This window comes from Protopterus annectens, chromosome 15.part0, assembly GCF_019279795.1.
Source record: "Protopterus annectens isolate FY-2018-M chromosome 15.part0, PAN1.0, whole genome shotgun sequence".
Lineage (NCBI taxonomy): Eukaryota > Metazoa > Chordata > Ceratodontiformes > Protopteridae > Protopterus > Protopterus annectens.
The window spans coordinates 301919707-301932826 of record NC_056749.1 but is presented as its reverse complement, the minus strand read 5'-3'; the positions used below and the strand labels follow the sequence as shown (position 1 = coordinate 301932826).

The 13120-nt window shown below is 37.1% G+C and overlaps 1 protein-coding gene across 1 annotated transcript in view; it reads left to right on the top strand.

Annotated features, from left to right (window-relative positions):
• Positions 1-13120, top strand: part of LOC122789818 — a 169358-nt gene that overhangs the window by 3201 nt on the left and 153037 nt on the right. Inside the window, exon 2 of the mRNA XM_044057258.1 lies at positions 8444-9367. Coding sequence (XP_043913193.1) covers positions 8444-9367 — 924 coding nt within the window. The remainder of the gene's footprint in view (positions 1-8443; positions 9368-13120) is intronic.

Genomic DNA, 13120 nt, shown 5'->3' with positions numbered 1-13120 from the left:
GACAGGTATGTGTCTACCCAGCATGTCCTATGTATATCATACTGTACATTGAGGTCCCAGGAGCAGGTGGCTGTGGTCCTATATAGAATCATAGGATCATAGGAGGTTACTAGGCTATTGGCCCTGAGGCCCTTATAAGCTTAGCCAAGAGTTTAGCCCATCTTTAGACAAGTCAGTATCCAATGCCCCTGTCCAGCAGGGACACAGGTGGAATCCCAGGGGTATATTTTCTGTTTCCCATCCAGTTATCGAGGTTGCGCTTAAAAAGGGGTAAAGAGGTACTCTGCTTGATGTGGAGAGGGAGTCTATTCCATAGATGGTGGAGTCTCTGGGACACAAATCTGTCCTGCCATCAAGTCCTGTTGATGTCACAGACCAGGTTGAGGCCGTGCATGCAACTGAGTAGGGGGAAAATCCCTATCTGTGTATGGTGGATGTTTGCAGCCCTGGATTTGTCTGGTGAGGAACCTGTGTGGTCTCTCCAGCTGCTGCATGTGCTTTGCGAGGTACATGCCAAAAGGGGCATTGTACTCAATAATGAGCCTTATAAGAGAAAACTACAGGGATGTTATGACCTCTTTATCCTTGGATGAGATACCCTTACTTATGAGGTGGGCCATGTAGAAGGCTTTCCATACAATGGAAGCGACATGGTGGTCAAAAGTCAGGTTGCTGTCAACCTGGGTTCCCAAATCCCTCACAACTGATTGCGTACTTAAAATGTTGTTATTAATGTGATCATTTGTGGGGACGTCACTGTTCCCAAAGGGGATAATGATGCTTTTTTTTGGTATTCAGCTTGAGGCCATGTTTCTGGCACCAGTCATTTGTCTGAGTGAGACCCTCTTGGAGGATGTCTACATCACTAGGGGAATTGATGACAGCGCCCAGCTTGCAGTCATCTACAAACTTGGTCAGCCATAGCCCACTGGTTTTGTCCTACACCTCAGAAAAGTATATCCCAAATAACAGAGGCCCCAAGACTAAACCCTGGGGTATGCCACTTGTTATGGCTCTACTGCTTGAGGTGGCTTTCCCTATTTTGAATAGGTGGGTTCTATCAGTGTGCCAGTTTGCTACCCATCTGGTAACATACAGATTGGTGCCTAGTTGAGAGAGTTTATCTATTATGCCCAAGTGGGGAATAGTGTCAAAGGCTTTGGCCAGGTCAAGGTAGGCGGTGTGCACCATCTTCCCCTCATCCATGGCTTTGGTGACTGTCTCAAAGAAGTCTACCAAATTTAGCAGACATGACCTCCCTTTGATGAAGCCAAACTGTGTGGGATTGAGTGTTTGGAGGTTGCCAATGTCCTTGTTAATGAGGTCCATGATAATCCATTCCATGGCCTTGCAGATCAGGCTAGTTAGGCTAATGGGTCTATAATTTCCTGGATCAGTGGATGCTCCACCTTTGTGTAAAGGGATGACAGTGGCTGTCCTCCACTCAGCTGGGATGAAGTTGGTACTCAGGCTTTGGTTGAATAGGGTGCCTAATGGTGATGCAAGTTCCTGCCTGAGTTCTGTATTTTTTGCCTTTGAGAGAGCAGTGATGACCTGTTCCCCTCGATATAAGGGGAAGGGGGCAGGTACTAGGGATGTCCTGATTTACTGATGGGGGGACAGAGGGGTGAAGTTTTTGCTGAATCTGTCAGCCAGCAAGTTTGCTATATCTACAGCATTTGTATATGTGGTGTCTTTAACCACCAGTTCTGAACAGATCTTGGTGCTTCCTTTGAGGTTGCAGACGTATGTGAAGAAGGATAGCCAAAGACAGAAGCCAATAAACTAGTAAAACAAACAAAGGCAGAGCAGTTGACTCACTGAACGAAGTTTATTCACCAAAAATTAAACGGACCACAGTCATGTAACAATAAAAATAAAAATAAAAACAAGCAGCCGGAGCTAAAAAACAAAAAAACAAAAAAACAAAAAGTACTAAGTGCTTTCACCCTTTTAGTTAATGGGCCTCTTCAGAGTGCTTGAAACATTATACAAGTGTAATATATATATATATATATACATCCATTTAGTTACACAATGCCCCTGATTGGTTAATTAATTGTTGGATGGTACATTAATTTAAAAAAGAGGAATACTTCCATTATAAAATTCTGTGATGAACATAAAATACCGATATATATATATAAGATATATTAATAGAAATAAAAATTATATATATATATAGTCTCGGACCTAAAATAGCTTAAAACATGCTTGAAAATTATTTATGTAAATAATGTCCAAATATATATATAGAGCTCATAAAATTGTAAATGCACTTTGATAATCAAAATCAAATAAATAACAGTTAAAATGACATTTAAAATAGATTTAAGAACAGATTAAAAAAGTAAACTAAAAATCTGTAAACATGTGGAAAATATATGTGTATACTCATCGTTAACAGAGGTGATACATACTACAAAGATGTTAAATAAAGTAAGATTTCTGTTTTAGAATACTTGTGATGGAAATGTGCTCATTAATGCCTGGTGCATTGTTGGCATTAAGTCTCAACTGCCACAGGCATTCCTTAACCTCAAGTAGGTTCTTATCATCCCCTCCTTTAGCAAAATTGTGAGGAATCCTATCAATAACAAAAACTATGAATCTTTTGAAATCCTTGCATTTGTAACTATGTGCATATAAAGAGTTCACCATTTTTTTGTTTTTTATATCTCTATTATGCTCTATTATACGTTTCCTGAGCTTCCTAGTAGTTTTGCCGACATAATAAGCCGAGCAAGATATGCAGGTAGCCAAATATACCACCATTCTGGTGTTGCAATTACAAAATCCTGGACACTTGACAGATCTACCAAAATTCTGAACCATTATGTAGGGGCAATCATTTATATATTTACATGTCCTACAGCAACCACATTTGCTCATTTTGGACATTTTATACAAATAATTATTGTTGTTACTCTTCATTAATTCTTTTAAATTGACCCCCCTACTGTAGGTAATCATCGGAAAGCTGCCTAAAATGTCAATAAGCTCCATCTTGTTAGTGAACACACTACTCCACGTCTCATGTAATATATTAACTATAGTACAAGAAGTTGGATTATAAGGCAATATAAATGCATCCTTTCTATTCTTATTTTTAGTACTTATGGTAGTTGTTGAGGTAATGTTTTGCCCAAACTTAATAATTTTATAGAATGTATTTCTTTTAACCTGCACCTCATTCATTGCCTTATTAAGTAATTGTTGTGGATAGCCTCTATCTTTAAACATAGTGGCAAGTTTGTCCATCTCAATGGAAAATTTTGTATCATCACTTATAATCCGGGATAACCTGACCAACTGCCCCTTGACCAAATTTTTCTTTTGAAAATGAGGGTGGCAACTATCATAATGTAAAAAAGAATTAGAATATGTTTTCTTCCTAAAGATGTTAGATTCTATACCACCTTCGTTCAAATGAAATGAAATATCTAAATATTCACAATCATTTTTGTGTATTTTGCTTGTAAAGGTCAGGAAAGTGGATGTTGTGTCAAGGAATAAAATAAACTCTGATATTTCCTCTTTATTTCCTTTCCAGAAAAATAAGTATATCATCCACTGAAAACAAACTGTTGCAAGACCGAAAAACCAAGAAGAACAGACTGTGTCAAGGTGATCAAAAAGCCACGAAGTCCACTCCACGATAGTTAATCTTAACGCACCTTTTATTAAAAAACAAGCAACGTTTTCGCTACAACCTCTGTTGTAGCTTCCTCAGAGTACAAAATAGAACCATTGTCAGTTTCTTTTTAAACATAAAAGCGCGCCAAAGATGATGCGCGTAAGTTTTAAAAACATATTACATTAAATAAAACATAATAACAATATTACTACCAGGTTTAAAACATGTCCCTACACCACTTGTAAGAACTAAGTTCCAAATTGGAACTCTGATGGCATTATTATAAATATATATAGTCTGCTTGTAAAAAGTGGCCGATCCCTATCGGATCAGAGCATGCGTGAAAAGTAGTAAACAGTAAAAATAAGCTGTGAATGTCATGACAAAGATTAATCTATCCTAATACTAGTATCAGAGAGTGATCGGTCCTTGCGGTTTTACATTGTCAATTGACCGCACTTACCCGGACCTGACAAGTGTAAGATACTAGGAAAATAAAGTCATAGAGCTTGCGGTAAATGTTGTACCTACCAGGACTTAAGAAATAGTAATTGAGTCCTACAAAATCAGACTTTAGTGTAGTAATCCATTCAATCAGCCCATTTTTCATACCAATAAGAAGTGACTTAGATATGTCACAAACTTAAACCTCAAGTTAGGACTAATATTCTTTAAAATAATTTATGATTGTTTGAAGTATAACAGTACTGTTAATTATTATAGCCACTCCGCTGTAGAGTCAAAACATGTATGAAAGCGGCCACCGGTCAAGAGGAACTGTATGTTCCATAATGAGACAAAGCAAGCTAACCCAAAAAAGGCGTCCACTCCACACATGCCCCCAAGGACCAAGTTCTAAAAAGTGATAGCACAAAATTCCACAAGATAGAGCTAGCGATATACACGCTAAGATGCACATAAAACCAGAAACAAGCCCAAGAACTCTATGTAGACCCCCACTACCAACTAGGTCGATAGACTATATGTTATTTTGGAGGAAACTAAAAATGTGTATGTCACGAGTCAAAGGGTCTTACAGTTATTCCATGTCATGGAAAAAATATTTGAAGGGATATAAGCAATCCTAACAGACCGAGGCATATAAGTGTATTCGTAAATGAAGGTCAACCAAAGAAAATCAGAAAAATCCAGGGGGGTGAGTGCAGGAAGAAGGAAATCCCCAAGGGTCTGTCCTAGTTGACGTTTAACCCAGCAGCCCCACTAGATTGTAACCAAAAGTTCAGAGAGAAAGTCACAGAACACCTTAGTGTACTGGCAGTGAAAACACGCTTACAGTGTGATATTCCAAGAGGGTGTACTCCTATAGTTAAACATTACTCATAGGGATATAGATGTAACTCGAAACCATACCTAAACCCTAAAAGTGGTCATTATCTGAGGTAGCTTTTTAATTTTAATAGACAAGAGATATTACAATTGTCATTCAAGCCCGGTGGTTGAAATGCATTAAGTTTTAATTGCCACTCTAATTCTTTTGTTTCCAAAATAATGGGCCCAGGACCACCTCTGATATTGTGGGGAACATGATCAATGGCAAAAAATTGGAAACTATGATCTTTATTTAGTAAGATATGTTTCGAGAGTGCATTATCTTCCTTGCCTTTTTTAATGGCATACAAATGCTGGTAGATTCTCTCTTTGAATTTTTGCTCAGTTTTACCAATATAGTAAGCTGAGCAGCAAACGCAGTGTGCCAGATAAACTATGAATTTTGTATTACAATTAACTTTATAATGGCAAGTGATCTTTCTGCCATTTAAAACCAATGAGTTCCCTGTTCTGAGGCATTTACAGAAGTTACAGTTACCACAGGAGAAAGTGCCTTTCTGGCGAGAATGAAAGTCTAGATGTTTTTTAGTTTCCAAGAAATTTTTTAAATTTTTTCCTCTCCTATAGACTATAAGTGGTTTGTCCCCAAGTTTTTCCAACAGGGCACTATTACTGGAAATAAGGTACCAGTTTTTAAATAAGATAGAATTGATGATTCCAGAGTCCATGTTGAACACTGTGATGAAACTAAAAGAGTAGTTGTTTTGTTTACTAGTGGTGGCTGTTGCTGGGCTTGAATTGGGTATCAGATTTAGTGTTGAACTTAAATCTGCAGTTATGGGTTCATCCCTAAGTTGTGTAAAAGTGTTACAAAGTAACGGTTTATAGAGGCCATCCTGTCTTTTGGTAGTGACTTCTATAATGAGCTCTTCTATTAGTGGGCCTGGGTAATCACAATTTAAAAACATTTCAAAGAGTAGTGAACACTCCTTATCAAAAAGCTCCGTGGTGCTACACATTCTGGCTGCTCGAATCAGCTGACCCTTGACTATTGATCTTTTTTGTCTGTAAGGGTGTTGACTTGAAAAATGAAGCAGTGAATTACAGTAGGTGGGTTTCCTATGTATAGTGGAAAGTAATGTACTTGTAGTGTTCTCCTTTTCAAGTCTAACATCTAAATAGTCAATAGAGTCAGTTGAAAAATGAAAAGTAAATTTAAAAAATGACGTGGTACCATTCATAAAGTCAATAGTTGTGATGGCGTCTTGTTCAGAACCTCAAAATAAAACAAAGATATCATCCAGGTATCTCGTGTAATAAATAAAATGTTGTGCTGCTTGAGGATTTGATAGAAGAAATTTTTTCTCCCAAAAGGCTACTACCATGTTGGCTACAGTTGTGCCACATGGTGAGCCCATGGCTATACCCTGAGTTTGTAGAAAGTAATGATTTTCAAAAATGAAAAAGTTAGATGTTAAAATAATGTCAATAAGTTCAGTAACTGTATCAATTTCAATTTGAGGTGCTCCTAATTCATGTAACAGTAACCCAACCCATTCTGATGCCTACTGGTGTGGAATGGAGGTGTATAGGTCCACAATATCAATTGTCAGAAAATTAAAGTCATGATTAAGTTTCAATTGGTTAATGTTAGTGAGAAAGGACCATGAATCCTTGCAGATGCAGGGGATCAGTTTGAGATATTTGCTGAGAATGTTATCCACCAGCTGAGCACAGGGGTGGGTCATAGAAGACCTCCCATCAATAAGTGCTCTGATTGGTGGATCCTGTAGGTTTTTGTGAATTTTCGGAATTCCGAAAATTATAGGTGTTTTTGGTAAAGTGATGTCTATATAATGATAGACATCACTGTTAATTTTCCCAGCTAAAAAAAGGTCCCTAAAATAACCTCTATTTCTAACAAATGTAGTGTTCATTTCATTAAGAGAAGAGGGCCTGTAAGCTGGACTATCAAGAATACGCTGCATTCTAAACTTCGTTCAGCGAGTCAACTGCTCTGCCTTCGTTTGTTTTACTAGTTTATTGGCTTCTGTCTTTGGCTATACATGTTCTTGAAGGTTTTTCGGTGGCTTGACTGGACTTTGTGTATCTAGCAGTTAACATGGAGCGACTACTACAGCAACACTTGGAAATTACACAACGCCTCATTTCTCTTTACAGGAACAAGGAACTAAATCATCAAGCGGAACCAATGTTTCGCTTACTGAGACACAAGAACAATTATTTACCCTACACTCTACACCAGGTGCCAGTCCCAATCCTCCGTCAGCTAGCAATGGTTCGGCGGGTTCTATAGGAGGAGGAATGAATTCTGCAAACACAGGAAGCACAAGGCTTGTTTCCCTACCTCCAACACCGCTATGGACACTAGGGACAGCAGTAAGGTAGATTCTATGAAGAAAAATAACTTTGACATTAAGGACATATTGCTAGCACCTAGTTTTTCCACTGTAGTCAAAACTAACAACACCGATATGGGGAATTTAAATAAACAACTTTCGGATTTTGAAAGAGTTCTCAAATCCTTTAAATCGTTGCAGATGGACAAAGTTTTTTTGGAAAGATCTCTGGAACTAGGACAAGTGCCAAAGGGGTTATGAGTATTCAAACTTCCTTTTGGCTTTGAACAAGGTACTGAACTGTTTGACGATTTATTGCAACTGTTCGACAGAACAGGTATGGACCTTATGAGACTGATTATATGCAACCATAATATTAAATTGAACCATTTGAACATAACACTTATCAATTTAGATAAAAGTATACATAATGATTTACTATTTAAGCTGAACAAACACCGTTTGAAGAATATTATTAATGATATGGACAGGTTTATTAACAAAGGTTTAGAAATTAAAAACAAAAAACTTTTAAGGGATAGTAATGACTATTCTAACAAAAAGGTATATACACACTTTAAGGAGTTCAAATATAGTAAGCATGTAGTTGAGTCTCATAAGGAAACTTTTGATGGGCAAGAGGGACAGAACAATATAGATGGATACAACAAACATAATTTTTACAAAACAAACATTCAAACAACTAGACATGACAATGATGATAGAGTTTTTTTAGAGGAACCAGGGTTGAGGAGGTCGGAACGGTTACGTGACCGTTACCAGGGTCAGCAACACCAGCAAACCCACCATAAGAATGTTCCAATATACAGGACAAACTCACATTATTAAAAGACAATAATTTTGTTTGTGAGCCCTTATGTGAAGTTTCTTGTGCTGAATTGTCTTTTTCATTAATAGACAGCAGTGTTATCAAACAAACTAAACTAATATGTGATTTTGATTTTTTAAATGATACTGCAGTTTGTGATGATGTATATATTAATTTTAGTACTAGTACAGTATATGAAGGTGATAGTTTTGACATTGACATTGAACAGAGTAATAGTTGTTCTATTGTAACGGATGGTGGATTCACTCTATACAATTTTACAGATATGAATTTTGGATCTAATTATGTGACATTTTTCAAAAAAAGGTTTTACATATGTTCCCAATTTTAAGTATGATATTGGAAAGATTTTAATCAACTTAAAGCTTTATACGAGGCAATTGAATTTGAATATATTTTTTGCTAATAATATTAACAGAGTTAATAGGGACTCTAGTAGTTTAACACTAAAAAGATCTAGTACCTTTATACCCCCGCAAAATCCTATGATTCATTTATTTGAAACATTATGCGAGGTCCAAATTCGAAGAGCTCTTAAGAAACCTACTTTATTAGAAGACAACCTCACCACAGCTGAAAGATTCTGTTTGAAAGAATTAACAACCAATGACAAATTCAGAGTCATGAAACCAGATAAGGGAGGTGGTGTGGTTGTGATGACTAAAACAGATTATCTAAACAAGATGACTATCATGCTGAGTGATGGCGACACATATGAAAAGGTGTCTAAATATGAGATGTGTAGGGCCAACACAAAGGTTGATTGGCATCTATATGAACTTTTGGTTGATGGTATGATTGACAAGGATGAATACGATTATTTTATGGTGGAGTTTCCTATTACTCCATCCATTTTTGGTATCCCCAAAATTCATAAAAATACCAACAACAAACCCTTTAGGCCAACTGTTTCAGCCAGAGGTTCAAAAATGGAAGCAGTAGCCCATTATATAGATTTTAATTGTAAGGATATTTTAAAAAAGCTACCGCATATACTTAGAGATTCCTGGCACTGCCTGGATGTTAGAGAACACACAGCAGATATAAGTAAAAACACTATCATGGTGACGATAGACATTGTTAATTTGTTCTCAGTTATACCATACCAATTGGGATTAGAAATGTTTGAGACCAGTTTGTTCAACTTTGGTCATATGCACACAGTGAAACGAAAATTAATGGTTGAATTAATGGAAATGGTTTTAGAGAACAATTATATGTTTATGGATGGTGAATATTTTAGACAGAGTACAGGAGTAGCTATGGGTGCCAGGTGTGCACCCATTTATGCCAATTTAGTATTGGCCCAATGGGAGACACAAAGTATTTTTACTTCTAGGTTTTGGCAAAACATAGTGCTTTATTGCAGATACCTGGATGATATACTTATTTTCTGGAAAGGAAATAAAGAGGAAATATCAGAGTTTATTTTATTCCTTGACACAACATCCACTGACCTTTACAAGCAAAATACACAAAAATGATTGTGAATATTTAGCTATTTCATTTGAACGAAGGTGGTATAGAATCTAATATCTTTAGGAAGAAAACATATTCTAATTCTTTTTTACATTATGATAGTTGCCACCCTCATTTTCAAAAGAAAAATTTGGTCAAGGGGCAGATGGTCAGATTATCCCGGATTATAAGTGATGATACAAAATTTTCTATTGAGATGGACAAACTTGCCACTATGTTTAAAGATAGAGGCTATCCACAACAATTACTTAATAAGGCAACAAATAAGGTGCAGGTTAAAAGAAATACATTCTATAAACCTATTATTAAGTTTGGGCAAAACATTACCTCAACAACTACCATAACTACTAAAAATAAGAATAGAAAGGATGCATTTATATTGTCTTATAATCCAACTTCTTGTACTATAGTTAATATATTACATGAGACGTGGAGTAGTGTGTTCACTAACAAGATGGAACTTATCGACATTTTAGGCAGCTTTCCGATGATTACCTACAGTGTGGGGGTCAATTTAAAAGAATTAATGGAGAGTAACAACAATAATTATTTGTATAAAATGTCCAAAATGAGCAAATGTGGTTGCTGTAGGACATGTAAATATATAAATGATGGCCCCTACGTAATGGTTCAGAATTTTGGTAGCTCTATCAAGTGTCCAGGATTTTGTAATTGCAACACCAGAATGGTGGTATATTTGGCAACCTGCATATCTTGCTCGGCTTATTATGTAGGCAAAACTACTAGAAAGCTCAGGGAACGTATAATGGAGCATAATAGAGATATAAAAAACAAAAAAATGGTGAACTCTTTATATGCACATAGTTACAAATGCAAGGATTTCAAAAGATTCATAATTTTTGTTATTGATAGGATTCCTCACAATTTTGCTAAAGGAGGGGATGATAAGAACCTACTTGAGGTTAAGGAATGCCTGTGGCAGTTGAGACTTAATGCCAACAATGCACCAGGCATTAATGAGCACATTTCCATCACAAGTATTCTAAAACAGAAATCTTATTTTATTTAACATCTTTGTAGTATGTATCACCTCTGTTAACGATTAGTGTACACATATATTTTCCACATGTTTACAGGTTTTTAGTTTACTTTTTTAATCTGTTCTTAAATCTATTTTAAATGTCATTTTAACTGTTGTTTATTTGATTTTGATTATCAAAGTGCATTTACAATTTTATGAGCTCTATATATATATTTGGACATTATTTACATAAATATTTTTCAAGCATGTTTTAAGCTATTTTAGGTCCGAGACTATATATATATATATATATATATATATATATATATATATATATATATATATATAATTTTTATTTCTATTAATATATCTTATATATATATGTCGGTATTTTATGTTTATCACAGAAGTTTATAATGGAAGTATTCCTCTTTTTTAAATTAATGTACCATCCAACAATTAATTAACCAATCAGGGGCGTTGTGTAACTAAATGGATGTATATATATATATTACACTTGTACACTTGTATGATGTTTCAAGCACTCTGAAGATGCCCATTAACTAAAAGGGTGAAAGCGCTTAGTACTTTTTGTTTTTTTGTTTTTTAGCTCCGGCTGCTTGTTTTTATTTTTATTTTTACATGACTATGGTCCGTTTCATTTTTGGTGAATAAACTTCGTTCAGCAAGTCAACTGCTCTGCCTTCATTTGTTTTAATATGTGAAGAAGGCCTTATTATTCTCTCTAGCAGATGTGGCCAATTTGTACTCGAAGTTTGCTTTGGAGGATTTCACTAGTGCACTTATTTGCTTGTTCAGGCTAAGGAGACATTGCTTCCAGTTGGGCACCTGCTCCTTCTTGGACTTGGACAGAAATTTTGTTCCTTTTGTTATAGAGTTTATTTATTGCAGATGTCCACCAGACAGGTTTACTCCTCCTTGCAGAGGATGATTTAGTCCTGTTGGGTATTCCCGATTCCAGGCATCTATATAAATGCTTGTATAGTGCTTTGGTGTAGTTTTGGATATTGGTGCCAGTTCCAACAGAGGGGGGGGGGGCTGTGAAGCTGTTTATACCATCCATCAGGAGGCTGTAATCAGCTTTGGGAAAGTTTTTATGTCTGAGACTAGCTAGAGGCAAGTTGGGGGAGATGGTGACTTTGAAAGTGACCACTTTATGGTCAGATCTTACCAGGAAGGATGGTACCATAGGGATGCTGCAGCGGTTATTCATGTTGGTTAATACCAAGTCCAAGATATTATCACCTCTTGTGGGGGTATCAACCAGCTGTTCCAAGGCATTTACATTGACAAAATCGAGGACTCTCTGGGCATTTGTGTTTTGGCATGAGTAGTTCTTCCAATCTATGTTTGGGAAGTTAAAGCCACCCAGGATCAGGGTAAAGGGTCGAATCTTGATAGACTCAAACAGGTCCAAATAGGCGGATTGGGCATCTTGAGTCAGATTTGGGGGCCAGTAGCTAGCTATGATTTGAATAGGGGGTTTGTCAATGGTTAACTGCACCTGCAGTATCTCCTGTGTGTCATACTGTTTGACCAGCCTGGAGGTGTGTATGTCTTTAATGTATATTGAAACACCACCTCCTTTGGCTTTACTGCCCACAGTTTGGGGTCTGAACGTATGATAGGATGAGTAACCAGGTATGGCTGGGGTCCTCTCTGCAGCTTTGAACCAGGTTTCTGTGAGTGCACAGATGTCAGCATCTTCCAGGGTTAAGAATTCTTGCAATGAGTGCAGTTTCATGTTTAGACTCCTAGTGTTTAGCAGCATGACCTTTAATTTGCTTTTAATTGCAATTTTTATGTTGGTTTTATCGACCTCAGGACTTTTCCTAAAAAAGACACTATGGGGGAGACAAGATCCTTTGCCAGAAGCCTAAAGCCCAGGTGAGACAGATGCAAGCCATCTCTGGCAAAGCATCATGGTCTGTCGATCATATCTTCCCAGGCTGTCCGGTACTGGATCCCTCTGGAATGACACCAGAAACTAAGCCAGTTGTTAAAGTCAATCATTTTCTCTTTGTATTGAGGGATCATTCTGGGTGATGGCAGAATGCTGCTTAAGGCTAGGGACATACCTGCCTGGGACACATAATCAGCGAGCTCAGTCTTGTCTCTCTTCATATAGTCCAGAGAGGTATGTCTCAAGTCATTCACGCCAATATGGACTATGACAGAGTCATAACAGTACCTGTTGTTGAGAGACTTGAGTACGTATGTGATATAGTGAATTCTGGCACCTGACAGACAGCTAACCGTGACTTTCTCCTTATCCAGCCTGGTGAGAGGCATATCTGTGTGTCTCACAATGGAGTCTCCTATTACTAATATGTTGGGTTTATGGTGAAGCCCTAGGGGCTGTAAGATGCAGATGTGTGGACTATGTGTGGTATGTGGTGTGGAGGGCTGTGGAGATTGCGCATGTTTTTGCCTAGAGGTCTCCTTTGTTTAGGTATGTTTATGTGGAGGACCTCAACATATGTGGGTGTGTGTTGTGTAGG